The sequence below is a fragment of the Sorex araneus genome, chromosome 1 (genome assembly GCF_027595985.1).
Source record: "Sorex araneus isolate mSorAra2 chromosome 1, mSorAra2.pri, whole genome shotgun sequence".
NCBI classification, from domain to species: Eukaryota; Metazoa; Chordata; class Mammalia; order Eulipotyphla; family Soricidae; genus Sorex; species Sorex araneus.
This window is the reverse complement of record NC_073302.1, coordinates 382,793,274-382,811,162: the sequence shown is the minus strand read 5'-3', so window position 1 is coordinate 382,811,162 and position 17,889 is coordinate 382,793,274. Positions and strand designations below refer to the sequence as shown.

Genomic DNA, 17,889 nt, shown 5'->3' with positions numbered 1-17,889 from the left:
TTTGTATGCTAAATTATTTCCAACTTGAAAAAGTAGAGCGCTATGGTAAAAATAAAAAGGGATATAATTTCCTGGGAAATAATTAAAACAAATCTCAATTTTTGAAAATGTCAATATTGAATCTCAATCTGGGGAATTATGCAATATCTCTGTCTCACCTAACTATGGATAAGTGACTATCAAATTTTAGAAAGCAGAGAAACTGCCAAAGGAATTTGATAATATATAGTCCAGAGGATTCCTTGTCCTCTTCATTTTTATTACAGTAGCATGACTTAAAACACTACAAGTGATAATTTTATGTATACATCATTCCTGCACCATAGCAACCAACAGAGTTTCCACTTCTACCAACAATGTCCCAAGGACCCCTAATATCTGCTCCTTCATCGTCTCTCCATCCCCCTCTCCAGATCAATTCTATATACCTAATTCTCCAATTTTGTTGCTCTGGTCATTTGTTGCTCCCTTATTCTGTTTCTTTATGTCCCGCACATGAGAGATCATTCTGTATCTGTTCCTCTCCTCTAACCTCACTAAGCATGAAACGCTCTAGTCATCCACATAGCCTCAAATAGCTGAAGTCATCTTTTCTTATAGCTGCGTAGTATTTCATTGTATAATAGATGCATTCCAGAATACAGAAATTTTGATGCAATATATATAGCAGTGATGACTCAGGAATATGAGGCACCCCTATTTGGTGATTATGATATAGATAATTCTGATAAAGATAACATTGCAACTCTTTAAAATATTATAAAAAGCAATTATTATTTTTTAAGGGGTTGTTAAATTTTAATTGAAAGAGGGAGTCCATATCTTATGAGGCTTTCATATAACTCTTGGGGGTATCAGAAGAAGAGAGTAATAGTATTTTTTAAATTTTATTTTATTATTTTTTTGCTTTTTGGGGGGGGGGTCACACCTGGCGATGCACAGGAGTTACTCCTGGCTCTGAACTCAGGAATTACCCCTGGCGGTGCTCAGGGGACCATATGGTATGATGGGAATCGAACCCGGGTCGACCGTGTTCAAGGCGAATGCCCTACCTGCTGCACTATTGCTCCAGCCCTGCTAGTCACAAAATGCAAAAGCCAGAGATGGCTTGTTACCTTGCCTTGTACAGCCAACAGACTGGGGTTGCTTTACACATTTTTAATTATTATGTATGTGCCTCTATAATATTGTTATTTCTGCCTCTTGGTCTGCAAAATATGAAATACTGGCTCCTCTGCTTCCTTTGGAAGTCATCAGCCAGACTCAGAGGCCTTGAATACTGCTTAAGACATCGTCCTATTCTCAGCAGAACCCAGAATTTACCATTTACCATCTAATCTAACCAACAAGTTGTACATGCTGGCTTAGGGGGCCAGATCATCCAAGTATGTGCCCATCCTTAATTCCAGTGCTATGAGGCAAAGGGGGTGACATGATGACAGAGCTGGGATTCTGGCAGCAGATATTCACCCTATTGAATTTTATGCAAAAAACAAAGTATTAACCAGGTTAAATTTGCACTACACCCAGAGTAAACAAAAGTATGCTTCTAGAATTTATGCTTCTACTTTATTGAACCCAGTGACTTTAAAATCATGAGATTATGTGCATAGAGAATAAATTTATTTTAATGATTATGTAATAAGTGTGATCATGCTTTAAAATATGTCACTAAAAGAAAAATTTTATTTCAAAATAGAAAACCAGTCACTTAGTAACTAAGATATAAAGAGTAATAGCTGTGACTCATCTAATTACAAGATAGTCTTTAGCTATTGAAATTTGGAGGGTGCTTGGGGTCATACTTGGTGATGCTCAGGGGTTGGCACTCAGGACTTATTCCTAAGGTAGCCACATGCAAGGCAAGTGCCATATCCACTGTACTGTCTCTCCAATTCCTAATACAAGACAGTTTTTATAGTAACATTTCTCAGGTGTTTCTTGCTCCTACAGAGAAGATTTTTTGAGAAATGCATATTCTTGGGACCTAGCCACCTACTAAATTCTGTTCTCTAGGCATAGTGCCACGAAATATGTTATAAGGTCCTCGAGTGATACTGATATTTAACAGTCACTGGTCTACGTTGGATGCTTCATTTTTTATCTGCTATTACTTTGCCTGTACCATTTTTAATTACTTTAAGGGTCTTTAAAAACACTCCTTGTCTTTTTCATGTAATTAATATTTTCCAAGAAGTCTAAATACTCTAGAGTGTGCAATTTTTGCTTCTTAACTAACTCAAATAATCTATCTTCTCTACTGTTAAATAAGGACATGTACCTAGTTGCTTGTCTCACAATTTCCTGTACATATCTCCTATCTCAGTTGGTTTATTAAAACTAGATTCCCAGGGCTGGAGCAATAGCATAGAGGGTAGGGCATTTGCCTTGCACGTGGCCAACCCGGGTTTGATTCCCAGCATCCCATATGGTCCCCCAAGCATCACCAGGAGTAATTCCTGAGTGCAGAGCCAGGAATAACCCCAATGCATCACCGGGTGTTACCCAAAAAGCAAAAAACAAAACAAAGCAAAAAACAATGCATAGATCCCCTACTTTACATTTCATGATATTTGATATTTTCTCTCTGAGTGACTTCAAGTATTAAATACTATGTGCCAGGAACTATGTTCAATGCTTTATAAACTATTGCCTTCAAAACCAACAATACAATGAAATAAATATTGTTATTATCCTCTCTCTGTTTTGGGATCACACCTGAAAATACTCAGAGATTTATCTTGGTTTTGTGCTCAGGGATAACTCCTGGCAGTGCTCAGGAAAACCATTTACAGTGCCTGTGATTCAATCAGAATCAGTATCATGCAATGTATGCACTTCAGTCACTGAATTATCTCTCTGTCCTATTATTTCTATGATTACATTGACTGGCCAAAGTGTTTGGCAGTGACTTAGGAGGACAATTCCACTGTCCTGTCTTCTGAGGCCCCATTCTCATCACCACTATGCTGCCTTTCAGTGTGGAACTTTTTGTTGTTGTTCAGTAAACAAGAATTGGTATCTCTTGTGGACTTGGCTTTGTCTCAACATTTGAATATTTGGTTGTTACTAGGAAGATTTGACATGCAGACCCCTCTCAAAATAAATATTTCAGTAAAGATTACATGTTTTATACATTATATGGTCTGAAATTGTCTTTTCTAAAGATTATTTCATGGGAGGTAGTATTTCTTGAGAAGAAAACATAAAATTACATTTGCAATAACAATATGAAGTTTTATATAAAAAACACAGACACAATTAATATCTTTCCAAAGCATAAATAAGAATATAAGAAACATACCTTTGGCCCTTCAGATCCTGGAAATCCCCTCTGTCCTTGATTTCCTTTGCTCCCTTTCTTACCTTCATCACCCTGACAAAATAATGATAAAAATATAGTTGTGGTATTAACAAAACTATATTTTTGTCAATCAAGCATATCTAGGCCAAATTCTCAACTATTGTCAAATGTAATGCAATTAGCCATATATCCAGCTCAGTTGAAGAGTTTGTTAATAATGTTCTTTCGTAAATTGAATGGCTTTATTTTTTATTATTCATTAATTATTCAATATTATTTAATATTTTTTTTAAATCCAAGTGCAGTATTTTTCTTTGGAGACTTAATTAGATTTACAGCTCTCTTGCACTGCTGGACTATTAACAGATGGCTCTGAAACATTTCCAGTTTCAGAAAAGAGAGCTATCTATGCTTTTTCATGCTGCTTTTCCACTTTCATGCTATTTCAGTTTTAAAACATAAAATGAGACATTTTTCATAACCAGCCCAATTTCCTCCACAGTGGAGAATCTAGTTCATTTGCCCAAGGGAGGTCAATAATTCTACTAGTAGAAAGATGCATGACATAAACCTGGAGGTGATCTAGAGACTCTCCATTAGCTATTTCACTACCCCATGCCTCATCCCTGACCCCTGGCTATATAAACCAATTTTTCCCCAGAAGAAATTTGTTACCTTCAACCAGACATACTGCAAAACCTATCTTTAAATTAGCATCCTATTGAAACTCAATAGTGAGGCATCATACTGAAGTGTGTCCCAGTTCAACAAATGGTGTTAACTCCTGCAGTTTGCATTTGAGGCCATTTAAACACTTGTGACATGCACTATGATTTTCAAACTTGAACAAGCACTACACTTAGACATCTTTTTTGGGCCCATGAATTGGTGGCCCCACAACTAAAGGTGCACTGTAAGTCTGTGTTAGGAGTCAAGAGTTGACATTTCTGTCATCTTCTTGCATGACGCTGATACTGCTGCCCAGGAGCCACACTATGAGAACAAGTGGATTAACCAAGGTCATCAGCAGTGTAGACAATTCACAATAAACAATGTCCTATAGAATCTTCAGAGACGTAATCAACACAACAAATTGCATGTTAATAGAGAAAAGTAGTTGGGTCATTTTAAAACAGTCATGTCAAAAAGTCATGTATCATATTATTATCACTTGCCAACAGATACCAATTCCAACCACAACTATATATTTTCATCTCTTTGCTGTCAAATTAATTTTAATTTTGCTTAAATCACCCTGGAAGCCAATAGCAAGAACCCAACTAAGTATACAGAGGTGTTCAAACAGAATCATCACATGCCTGAGCAATGAAAGAAATATTTTATTACCACTTTTTACCAATAGTCTTCGGTCAGCCACAATTCTCCTGAAAATAATAAATCCAGTAACTCTCTTTCTAATGCACAGTATCCTTGCCATGCTGGTGGCATCTGCCACTACCCTCTGTTTTCTTCTTAAAACCCTGTCTTCTTGTACCCTGACAAGGTACTATACTCCCAATCTTCCTGCTGGTATGACTGCCTTTCCGTGGCTATGACATACTGGATTTAGATCACAACTTTTCCCCAGAGACTTCACTATTAACTTTATTTTATTTTTCATAAGTATATTCTAGAAAGAGAGAGAGAATGGAGCGATAGCACAGCAGGTAGGGCGTTTGCCTTGCATGCGTTTGACTCGGGTTCAATTCTTCTGTCCCTCTCGGAGAGCCCGGCAAGCTACTGAGAGTATTAAGCCTGCGCAGCAGAGCCTGGCAAGCTACCCGTGGCATATTCGATATGCCAAAAACAGTAACAACAAGTCTCACAATGGAGATGTTACTGGTGCCCGCTCGAGCAAATTGATAAACAACGGTATGATAGAGCGATATTCTAGAAAAAAAGATCAATCTTCTATAAATATTTTTCTTTTGGGGCCGGAGCGATAGCACAGCGGGTAGGGCGTTTGCCTTGCACGCGGCCGACCCGGGTTCGATCCCCGGCATCCCATATGGTCCCCCAAGCACCGCCAGGAGTAATTCCTGAGTGCAAAGCCAGGAGTAACCCCTGAGCATTGCTGGGTGTGACCCAAAAAGCAAAAAAAAAAAAAAAAGTTTTTTAAAAAAAAAAACAGTAACAACAAGTCTCACAATGGAGATGTTACTGGTGCCCGCTCGAGCAAATTGATAAACAACGGTATGATAGAGCGATATTCTAGAAAAAAAGATCAATCTTCTATAAATATTTTTCTTTTATGGGAGGTGCCTCCTAAGAAGTGCTCAGGCATCATGGTGACTCTTGGTCAACAGGGCTGACAGTACAATTCGAAGACCCGAGAATGCAGTGTTTCTGCAGCCCTATGGTACTGGGGACAACTAGAACATCAGCATCAGGGGGCTGTATGATGTTAGTAATCAAACCAGGATTGGGTATATGCACATATAACTCCAGTGCTATCTCCCTAGTCCCTAGAAATGGTTTTGACATGCTGAAAGTCATCTCTGTCCACCTTCCCCCTCCCTCTTAAGATAAAGAACTCATAGTCTGGTAATGTAAAATGTTTAAAATTCTATGGACATTTCGACTTCAAATTTTCAGACATAAGGGGAAGGGCTCAACTTTAGCCATTAGCTTCGCAAGACAAAATTCTTAAGCCATAACTTGCTATTTTATTTAAAAAAAATAGAAACTTAAAGTATAAAGATCATAATTTTTAATTGTTCATATATAATTCTTCAGGTTCTTCACAAGGGCATTGATGGCTTTACTTAAAATTATAGTAATCTTTGGGTCTGTTATGTCACTTGATCTTATGATCAATTTGATATTCTCATATTGACATTTAAAACTGCCATTTAACTAGACTTTCTAAAATGTGTAAAATAAATTTATGCCACATTATAAATGTGCAACTGCTTTAATAAGGTGATATTTCTTATTACAGTGTGAGATTCTATAAATAGTTGAAGAAAATTCATGGACTTTCGTATCTTGAGGATATATCTTGAGACTCACTTCCTATATGCTTTTAAATGTCAATCTGGCCATTTATTGAGAAAACATATGTTTTCTTAATATAAGCTAAGACTAATGACAGATGTGAAGAATATAAAAATGAATAATACATATGTGCAGTTTTCCAAAGGCTTACAAAGTAGAATCCATAATTTTAAGCTAGAAACAGTCACATTTGACATAACAAGAACAGTAACATTTCTCCTGAGTTGGTGTTTTAATATCAGGGTCAGAATGCCAACATTCTGCTTGTTCTCCTGAGTCAATTTCATACCTTGGAGCCAGGGGGTCCTTTTCCAGGTGGGCCTTCTGGGCCTCTTATTCCAGGAAGTCCCGCCTCTCCCTGGAGGAAATGACACTGATGAGCTGACCTTCCACATACAACACGTATAAATCCCTTTGTTTCCCCCAATGGTCAGTAATTCTTTGCCGAGACTAAAATAAACTCAACCTTCAGTTGAGTTTTAGAATTAATGTTTTAGAAGATTGGAAATTCACCAAGTTGATTAAATTGACATCAAATTCCAGTTTAAATTAGAGCAGCCAAAACTTCATAAAAAAAAGTCAAATTTCTCAGCCAATTTCCAAAGCAATAAGCTCACTTTCCTTTGGCTCGTTTTCATAGTCAGTGCTTTTTTGCTTTCTCTTTTTCCTTCTTTTACTAAGCTTTCATCCTTCCCATCTGCTGTTTCCTGGTACTTATACTGAAAAATTAGTTCTTTAAATGTTGACTTATAATAATTCAAGAAATCTTTGCAGTGACCTTACTTCCTGAATGCATTTAGAGACAATCCCTTTGGAGATGGTAAAAATGTTTTTTCTCTAAATCATAATGCTTTCTAGGAATTTTAAAGTAATTAGGTCACCAGAGCACACCAGAGCTAAAAGTTGAGAAAGAGGGTAGGAGACATTACTCATCCTTTCTATTTAATATAAGTGAAAACAAGAAATTTAAACTTCTGAACTTTATTTTCTCATAAAAACTCATTTTGTCTTGAAATGCTTAATTTGAGATCCTGTGGAAACAATATTTCAGTGTGGTTAGTAGACTGTATTCGTGTAATGTGGAAGCCAATGTTACCTTCTTCCCTGCTTTTCCATCTTCTCCAGGCACTCCTGGCTGTCCCGGGGGTCCTACTGAGCCTGGCTCTCCCTGGTGAATGAACAAATATTTTATTTCTCAGAAGTTTATGCACATTGTGAACCTCCATTTTTAGGTATATGCAATTGACTATATCTTTTGGTATCCGAGAAAAGTCTCTGAGCTGTGATATCCGATCATAATCTTTAGGTTGCTTGACTTTGAGCAAGCTACTGTGATCTTCCAGTTCTTTTTACAGCTCTGTCCATCTATTATAAGTTGGGGAAACTTGTATTCTAACTTACACAAAATGTTTTTGGCATTTTCGCAAAGGAATTGGTAGCAAAGGCAAAAAAATGGGAAGTGATTTGAGTGCATCAATAGTAAAATTTACAAACGAAGATGTTTGTGTACAATAGTGTATGACAGAGCAGTTAAAATGCACTAATTTGAAATATATAAAACATAAGTATATAGATATAATATAAATCTGTTATAAAATGTTGCATTATTTAAAATTCAGTAATAAGAAGCAATGTTTATTAAAAAACATGTAATAGTGATAAATGCCAAATTCACAACAGTGACTTTTATCAGTAGAGATGAAGAACAATGGAATTGGCAATCTGGGATGTACTCTCAGCCACTTCTTTAAAAGTTCTGTTTCTTTAAAAATATACATATATATCTCAAGGAGCTGAAGCAAAATACAGTGAGTAAGGTGCTTGTCTTGCATGTGGCCAACCCAGGTTCAATCCAAGCACCACATTTGGTTCTCTGAGTCCACCAGGAATGATCTCTGAGTGCAGAACCAGGAGTCAGCCCTGAACAATATATAAAATAAATATGGGAAAAAATTCTTTTTTATGTAGCTAGGTTGAAGAAAATATGAGTAGTCTTCACCTTATTTGCCATACTAGTAGTCTTCACCTTATTTGCCAAATACTATACTATTTGGCATACTTATTTGCCAACCCAGGTTCAATCCAAGCACCACATTTGGTTCTCTGAGTCCACCAGGAATGATCTCTGAGTGCAGAACCAGGAGTCAGCCCCGAACAATATATAAGATAAATATGGGAAAAGTTTCTTTTTTATGTAGCTAGGTTGAAGAAAATATGAGTAGTCTTCACCTTATTTGCCATACTAGCAAATATATTTTGTAAGTGAAATAAGCTTGGTATTACATAACTAGTTAGTGAGTGAAATTTGTATTTAAATAATCTTGCTGCTGAAACTTTCTACTCCATTTCCTGTAATTAAACTGCATATTACATCATGTTACATACATATGTTCAACTACAAACTTTCGACATGTTTATCGTACTTAGGACATTGTGTGGTACATCAAAACTACTCAGAAGTAGAATAAATTATTACTATATAATTGCATTTTTATCCTCCAAAGTTATATTTTTTCTATAAGTTACATTTTTATTACCTACTGAGAGCTTTTATATCCTCCAAATCAGGAATTCAATTATCAACAAGGAAACAAAGATCTGACCCTGTCCTAGTAAAGTAGCACTGTCCAAGAGAAACATAGAGAAAGCTTTCTATATAATTAAAAAAGTAAAAAGAAGGTACCAGAAAGTACAAAAGGTACTTTTGCACTGCTGGATGTGACCCCAAATACAAAAATAATAGTTTAGATAATCTATAATATGTAATATATATTTATATTCAATACCTTTCACTTCATATATGTGTCATCTACCATTTCATTAGTAAAAATTTATTTGATGTACAACAGGTATGTCATTTGTCTTGTGTGCAAGAGAAGTGGATGAGACACTGTTTTAAGTCCTCAGTACCAGGTATGGTCCCCTGAGCACCACCAGGGGTTATACCTGAACACAAAGCTAGGAATGGCCCCTAAACACTTCAGGGTGTTCCCCAAACAAGAATAAAAGGAATCACAATAAATAAAAGGCAAAAAGGGAGAAAAGAATCTAATAAAGATAGCACAGTGGGTAGGGCGTTTGTTTGCCTTGCATGCGGCCGACCTCGGTTCGACTCCTCTGTCCCTCTTTGAAAGCCCAGCAAGCTACCCAGAGTATCCCACCTGCACGGCAGAGCCTGGCAAGCTACCTGTGGTGAATTTGGTGTTACTGCCCAAAACAGTGACTGGTGCCTGCTTGAGCAAATTGATGAGTAACAGGATGACAGTAATACAGTGATACAGTGATACCTAAAGGAAATAGAAATAATTCTAATATTGCTCTAGTATATCTTAAGTATTACCATTTTAATATGTAATTCATATACAATAATATTATTAATTTTTCTTTTTTGTCACTAAGCTTTGTAACTCACTATGTAGATAATACAGCATATCTCAGTCCATACCTGCCATGGTTTGCTTATTCATAACAAGGTGTCTATTAGCTGCAGTATTAGACAGTACCTTTCTAGGTACATTAAGACTAAAAGCAATTCAGGAAACATTCAAATTAAATGCAAGCTGATATCATTGGTTGCAAGGAAAATAAAACGAGTTGGATATAAAAGAACAGATTAATAGTTGTGACATAAACATACTTTAAATTAAAAAAATAATTTCTGAGGAAGTAGCTTTTGAGCTGAGGCCTAAAGAATAAGTAGAAGCAAGCCACAATGCTAAAAAAGGAAATAAGCTTTACTAGAATTTTAATATATACTGAGAGTTTCATGGTTTATAATCTAGTAGACAGTAGCACTGTAGCACTGTCGTCCTATTGTTCATCGAATTGCTTGAGCAGGCACCAGTAACGTCTCCATTGTGAGGCTTGTTACTGCTTTTGGCATATCGAATACACCACGGCTAGCTTGTCAGGCTCTGCTGTGCGGACAGGATACTCTCGGTAGCTTGCCAAGCTCTCCAAGAGGGTCTTAGGAATCGAACCCAGGTCGACCATGTGCAAGGCAAATGCCCTACCCGCTGTGCTATTGCTCCAGCCCGCAGACAGTTATATTCTTAAAGAATCACTCTGTGCTGAGAGAAAGTCTAGTGTTAACATATTTTTTGTTTTATTACAGTTCTTAAAAACAATTTTTTCTTCTCAAATGAGAAGTTGAATATCAGACACTTTTCCAAATACATATTTACTAATTAAATAGTAGATGACACATACATGAAATGCAGGGTATGAATATAAAAAATATATAACATATTATCACTGCCACTGTCACTGTCATCACATTGCTCATCAATTTGCTCAAGTGGGCACCGGTAATATCTCCATTGTGAGACTTGCTGTTACTGTTTTTGGCATATTGAATACACCACGGGTAGCTTGCCAGGCTCTGCCATAACATATAGATTATCTAAACTATTTTTTGTTTTGGGGGTCACTTCCAGCAGTGCTCATTGCTTATTTCTGGCTCTGACCTCAGGGACCACTCCTGGCAGTTCTTGGGGGACCATTTGGGATTCAGACGATTGAAAACTGGTCAGTAGCATGCAATGCAAGCACACTGTGCACTGAACTATGTTTCCAATCTCCCCACCTAAACGTTTTGACCAGCACAATCAACTCACCTTTGGACCTTGTACTCCAATTCCAATTGGCCCTCTAGGACCTGTAGGTCCTCTCTGGCCTTCTTCTCCCTAAAAAGGAAAGAGTATTTAAATAATACTTGACTACAGCAACAAAATTAAAATAATGTATTTCTGGCTTTAATTTCCCAAGAGCTGTCTTTTGCTTTAGTTTTAGGCTTTTTGTGAGTTTTTCATTTTTTTTTTTTAGTGGAGAACTCCCAAAGTGGTGGTCAGCAAGCACAGGAGCCCCTCTTGGCAACTCTTGGCAATCAGGTGTATAAGGGCAATACTGATGCCATGAAAGGTGCAGAAATGAGAATAATCAGGGAGACCTCATGTTCAGTTCCTGGAACTGAAACAGACTTAGTTTCCCAGCAGTGAAACAACATGTAACGAGCCAACCTGAACCTATCTGGGAAGTTCCTGGGCCCAGTAAATGGGTTCAATCAATCATTATGCCTCAGTTAAAGTGCCCCACACATTATCTTTTGTTAACCATAAGGAATGGGTGGCCTATATAATCATAGAACTGGTACTGTAATTGGAAACTATTGTTTAATTTTTGCCTGATCACTGTTACCATAATGATTGCTTAACTTTGAAACTTTGAAACCTATATAAACTGCTTGTGACTTGGAGTCAGGGTCCTTGTCAAGATTACACTGTGTTGGATGAGATTTGAACCATAGCTCAAGCTAGCAATAAAGTTTCTTTGCTTTTGCATTATCATGTGTGGACTTGGTCTCTCCGAAACTGGGGATCTGAAATTCGAATCCAGCAGGTGCTAGGGATCAGGCTAGGATTAGCCACATACAAGACATGTGTCTTAACTCATCTTAATAGCTGTCTTATATTAGTAAAATAAGATAAAACTGGTTTTTTTACTCAGATTGTATACTACATATACACATACACATCAATATCAGAAACTAGGTACTTGCTTGAAATTTTCTAAAATGGATGGATTTTCACCAAACTTGGGCTATATAATAGTTTGACTTAAATATAGGATTCATAGCATACTCAAAATTGATTTTACAGAACCCATCCTCTACTCTCAGAGAGTAGTTGAATTCCAAAACTAAAATTGACACATGAGGCAAGGTGATTACTTGTCAAGCATAGACAGAATGTACTACCTGAGCTTTTAATGATAAACCTCAAATCAAAAATCTCAAGGACAGTTAACTCTGTTCGATTGAGCTGTTTCTCCCATGGGAATCTTTCAAGAGTATGTTCAAAAGTAAGTATTCTCGGTGAAGGATTATAGCTATTTAACAATGACTAGTGATTCTATGAAGCAACATTGAAGGCAACAGTAAAAAACTAAATATTCTACATTCCCCAGGGGATAATAAGAGTTCTAATCGAGAAGATAGTTTGATTTCAAAGTTCATAGAAATGTTTTGCTAGGTTATTTCTGACTCCATATCTTTAACTTAACTTATTTTAGTAGCTATATCTATAGTGAAAGTGCTACTGAGAATAAAACTTAGCAAACTCACAGAGGCATATAACCACTGGTAGTCTCTACAAATATTACCGTGTGAGTTGCTAGAATAGAATCTCATAATAAAAATAAAAGCTAATCTTTATAAGTAAACTTTATTTAACTACTTAAAAGGGAGTTTTATGAACCTGTATCTCATACCTTACACAAATATCAATTCACAGTTGATCAATTGACTTAAGATTAGACCAGAATCTAAAATTCGCAGAGAAAAATATAAACAGAATGCTTCAAAATTTGAATCTCAAAGGTGTTTTCAATATGATTCCATTATCAAAAATAACAAAAACAAATTGACAATATCAAATTAAAAATTTTCTCATGGCAAATGAAGAGTCCTGGCCGGTGGGCAACGCAACACCGGAGAATGCTCCTGGCAAAAATCACTCTGGACTTAATTGCTAAAATACCAGAAATCCAAAATCATATGCTCTTCATTATGAGCAATAGAAAACAAATTATCAAATTATGCCTTTTCAGCAGGTCTAATTGTTGGGGGAAAATTCCAAATAATAATAGCTGGTTTTCTGTCCAAACATTGAATGTAATCAAAGCAAAGAGAGAGTAAAGTGAAAATCATCTGCCACACAGGCAGGGTGGGGATGGGATGGGGGATATATACTGGGGTTCTTGGTGGTGGAACACGTGCACTGGTGAAGGGATGGGTGTTTGATCATTGTATGACTGAGACTTAAACCTGAAAGCTTTGTAACTGTTCTCACGGTGATTCAGTAAAAAAAATTTTAAAAAGTTTCTCATGGCAAAGGAATCATGGACTAAAATTTTAAAAATAATTTGCACCCTATGAACAGGAGAAAATATTTGCACACAATGTCAGATGAAGAGTTAATATCCAGAGTAAAGCATTCGCGAAGATCAAAAACAAAAGTCCAATAACCACTTTGATAATTGGGGAGAAGAGACGAATAGACACTTCTCTGAAGAAGACAGATGGATGGCCAGGAGGCATATGAAAAAGTGTTTGTCGTCACTTATTATCAGGGAAATCCAAATCAAAAAGACAATAAAATATAATCTCACATCAGTGAGAATGGCACATATCAAAAAGAGTAGAAACAACTTGCTTTGTTGTCTGGTTTAACCCTTATGGAAAACATTATGGAGATTTTTCAAAAAAAATAATAAAGCTTCCATATGAAAAAAAATAAATAAAAGCTAAGAAAATAAAAATGTGAAGTAAGCTACAGTTCCTAAAAACATCAAAGGTTTTATGTATTAAAACCATTAAGAATATTAGTATCTTTTACATTAAGTAGAAATTTCTGATTTTGCTTAATGTAAATTATCAACTATCTTCCACTGGCAATTACACTATAGATATACTCACCACTGCTACTATTTGGAAATTTACCTTGGAGCCAGGTAAGCCTTGTCCTGGGGGTCCTTGAGGACCTGGAAGTCCAATTGGTCCTTGGATTCCCTTCAAAATAAATAAATGAATAAGTAGTGAAAATGAAATTAAGAAATGTGATAGGAGTATTTCAGATGATGAATGCTTAGTTTTGATCCTGTAACAGATTACTCTGTCACTGTCACTGTCATCCCGTTGCTCATTGATTTGTTCGAGCTGGCACCAGTAACGTCTCTCATTGAGAGACTTACTGTTATTGTTTTTGACATATACAATACACACGGGTAGCTTGCCAGGCTCTGCCATACTGGCTCGATACTCTCGGTAGCTTGCCAGGCTCTCCGAGAGGGGTGGAGGAATCAAACTCGGGTCGGCCTCGTGAAAGGCGAACGCCCAACCGCTGTGCTATCACTCCAGCCCCAACAAATTACTCATGTTCATTATTTGCTAAATGTGTTACCAGAAACTACTATGGGAGCCATCATATGCACTCCCCATTTTCCATAGTAACAGAAACTTTTGTTGATTCACAAAATTGTCTATAAAGATCACATTTTCCAATAATTAGTGTTGCCAGGTGATATCATGGGGACTGTACACTGAACAATGGAATGTGACTGGAAGAAATATTTACCATCTCTGGTTGATGCTAAAGGAAGATATAAACCTATTCATTTCCTGCACCACTTTCACCAAAGACTGAAGTCATGTGACTAGTATTGATCCTATAATGGAAATCACCTTAGCTTAGCAGATTAACAAGATCGAACTCATGGTAAACCTGATGAACAGTTATCACTTCAAGTTTTTAATAAGAAGAAATTCTATCACATTGGTCCTATTCCATATCCCAGTCTTACACAGGAGAACCTATATCCTCTCTGTACTAATCAACATACATTGATATGTTAAAAATGAAATACTGACCTATGTTTTAGGACATGAGAGCCAACAGAAACCAGATAAATGTTCAAATTCTTGGTTTTTACTTATGCTGTAGTATAAAAAGGGAAAAGATGACAGTGTTTGTAGTCCTCTGTTTTGGAGAAAACAGTCTTATACAGACCATTTCTTTGGAAAAATAGGAGGGTCTATGTTGCTTTTCTCTTTAACACATTCTACAAAGGGAACTTCAAAAAATTCCCTGTAGACACTGCAGAAATTAAGTTTTGTTTTGAGACATGAGGGACCAGTGTCTGACTTGTGCCTGAGAAAGCTGAAATGAACTGTGGAAGCCCAGAGATAAGAGTTTATCAGCATAAAGACTACATGTGTATTTTTTTCTCAGTATAGCAGATGTACTCTGGGTGTGAAACAGTTGACCTGAACTATTTTGAATTCAATCCAAGAGTGCTATAAGAAAATTGTAACTCCAATAAGAAAGCGCTGGTGTCAAGTAAAACTCCAGATAAGCAGAGACTGACAACAAGGAATAGTTATAGGAAGTAAGTCCTTTTCTCATGCTCTAGGAGGGATGGTAAATGGTGCCAGTGAAGAAACTCCACAAGGAAGAAAGTCAGTGTCAAACATCTGCAAATTCTGCAGGACCCAAAGTTATCCTGACGACAGACCAGTCAAGAAAGAACCTTCATGTTCTGTCCTCTCCTCATATCCAGACTGAACTGCTCCAGTGGATTAAACTTCTCTATACAGCTCATATCAGATAAAAATTAAAAAATTAATAATAATACAAATACTGGGGCAATAACTCAAAGAGTGACATACATGCCATGCATATTCTAGGCCCCAAGTCTTATCTCCAGCATCATATGGCTCCCCCAGCACAGTTAGGTATAGCACTAAAGAACCTTAGCATTGCTGGGGTGGCCATGATTGCCCCCAGTACCTCTTGGTCTGCAAAGAAACAATATCTGACCAAGCAGTAAAACTGGGGGCTCACGATGTCAGGCTGATTACCTCCCAGAGTGGCCGTGAACTCTGGGTCTCTGTTAAATTTTTTTAAAAACTTATTCATAGGGAGACCCAATCTACACACACACACACACACACACACACTATATATATATATATATATATATATATAGTTTTACTTACTATATAGTTTTAATTGAACAATTGAAACATGATTGACAACTTAAAAGTAAAAGAAAAATTGATAAACTACTGGTAATTTCTTTTTGTGGTCAAAAAAAGGAAAACCATCCACAGTGGGAAAAAATGCAAATGAAGATTTTCTTTTACTAATACCACACAAAGCATAATTATAAAATTACTTTATTACAAAAGTTATCTCTGTTTCTCCTTTAACTGCTTCATTATTATGTTTTAATTTGGGGGGGTGCTGGTTAGGCCACACCCAATAGTTCCTAGGAACTCTCCCAGGTCTGTGCTTAGAGGTGACTCCCAACAGTGCTCAGGGAACCATGGAGTGCCAGGGATTAAACCAGGATTCGTCACATTCAAGACAAGAACTTTAAACCCTGTACTATTTCTCCAAACCGTCATTTTTTTCTTGATTTTTTTTGATTGCCTGTCTTTTGTTGCTTTGTTTTGTTTTGGAACCACATGCAATAGAGCTCAGGGGTCACTCCTGGCAGTACTGAAGGACAATATGCAGTGCAGGGGGTAGAACCAGCATCAGCCACGTGCAAGACAAGCACCTTAATTCTTGAACTATCTCTCTGGTGCAACCCTTCATTTTTTAGTTACAACTATTCCTGTTTTTCTCTAGTTAATGAAGTTAAAGTGTTACTGGTGCCCACTCAAACAAATCGATGAGCAACAGGAAGGTGTTAAGGTTCAATATAAATACTGAAATAATCTAAGAAGCAATCCTTCTTTACTTTCATTGCAGTCCACAGTAGCATACAATGTGACAGAGAAAGAAAAATCCTTCGAAAGAATGTATGCATCTATTTACCTACACATGTATATGTGGTTATTTGCATTTCTACTTAATTCATAAAAGATTCTCAGGGTTCAGAATTGCAAATATTTAGTGAAAAACTCTAGGTCACTTGAGGGGTATTGTTAATATGTTGTCTGCCAGAAATAAGTTTCCTCACCAACAGATGAATGGAAAAATTGATTTCTATGAGAGAAATCAGAAGACAACAGGAATTCAATGAATAAACATATTTAAGTAAGGATTAGAAGGAAAATAAATAGTTGCATAAATGGAAGTTAACTTTAAGTAGAAATTTAAATCACTAGTCTTACAAGAGTAAACACACTTGTTTCTTATTCAGAACAGTTTATAAACTCCTTTCACTCTCTTAGCCAATAGGGTTCAGCTGCATATGGACAAATCTATTTTAAAAGCTTTTTCCTCTTGGGAAAGAAGAGAAGGAGAGAAAAGAAAAGAAGTCAAAAGAGGTGTTTTGTTTTGATTTTTAAGCAGAAGAACAACAACCTCCACCAAAACACAGCATGAAAGGCAACAGGAAGCCACAGGTGGGAGGTGGAGAATTCCTAGGCCATCTGGAAAGACTTGGCTTTCTTTGAACCCGTTTTCAGCTCCATAATTGTGATTCAGTGCCAGGACCACCATAAGACCCAGGACTGATGGCACTCACTGTCCAGCCGTTTTGGGGAATAAAGTGTAAGCCTTGCAAACAGGATGCAAAGTTTGAGAATGTCTGAGAATAAGACTATAATCCTGGTTTCGTCCAAATATTCAGCTCTTAATTATTGACTCAGTATTATCTGTACAGTATTATCTGTACATTTATCTTGTCTTGTCCTTCATTTTAATGCTCCTAATGTACTATACGGGAACCTCTGTCAAGGGGAAGGAAATAGATAAAAGGAAATTAGAAGATAGAAAGAAATCAACTGGAATTAGCATCAGCAGAGAAATTTGAGACGTTCAAATTTTTAAAAGCCTTTCCTTCTCCCACTTATCTTAAAGAAAGCATTATGTATTCTTTAGACACAGAATAAGTCACCTTGGTCACAAATTGTAATCAACTGAATTGCCACTTTCTACAGAGATGATGTTCAACATAAATTTGAACATTTGATTAGACAAGATTGTGTAGGCAGCACCTTACAGTATCAGTAGAAATAGATAGTATCACTGTATCACTGTCATCCCGTTGCTCTTCAATTTGCTCGAGCAGGCACCAGT

General features: G+C 36.7%; 1 protein-coding gene across 4 annotated transcripts in view; it reads right to left on the bottom strand.

Annotated features, from left to right (window-relative positions):
* The window catches only part of COL28A1 (collagen type XXVIII alpha 1 chain), a 589,571-nt gene that overhangs the window by 81,748 nt on the left and 489,934 nt on the right, over nucleotides 1-17,889 (bottom strand). For all 4 annotated transcript variants that reach the window (XM_055137085.1, XM_055137093.1, XM_055137081.1 and 1 more), the window contains exons 17-21: nucleotides 13,800-13,868; nucleotides 10,918-10,986; nucleotides 7,398-7,469; nucleotides 6,591-6,659; nucleotides 3,305-3,376 (exon numbers count right to left, since the gene is read on the bottom strand). In XM_055137085.1, coding sequence (XP_054993060.1) covers nucleotides 3,305-3,376; nucleotides 6,591-6,659; nucleotides 7,398-7,469; nucleotides 10,918-10,986; nucleotides 13,800-13,868 — 351 coding nt within the window. The remainder of the gene's footprint in view (nucleotides 1-3,304; nucleotides 3,377-6,590; nucleotides 6,660-7,397; nucleotides 7,470-10,917; nucleotides 10,987-13,799; nucleotides 13,869-17,889) is intronic.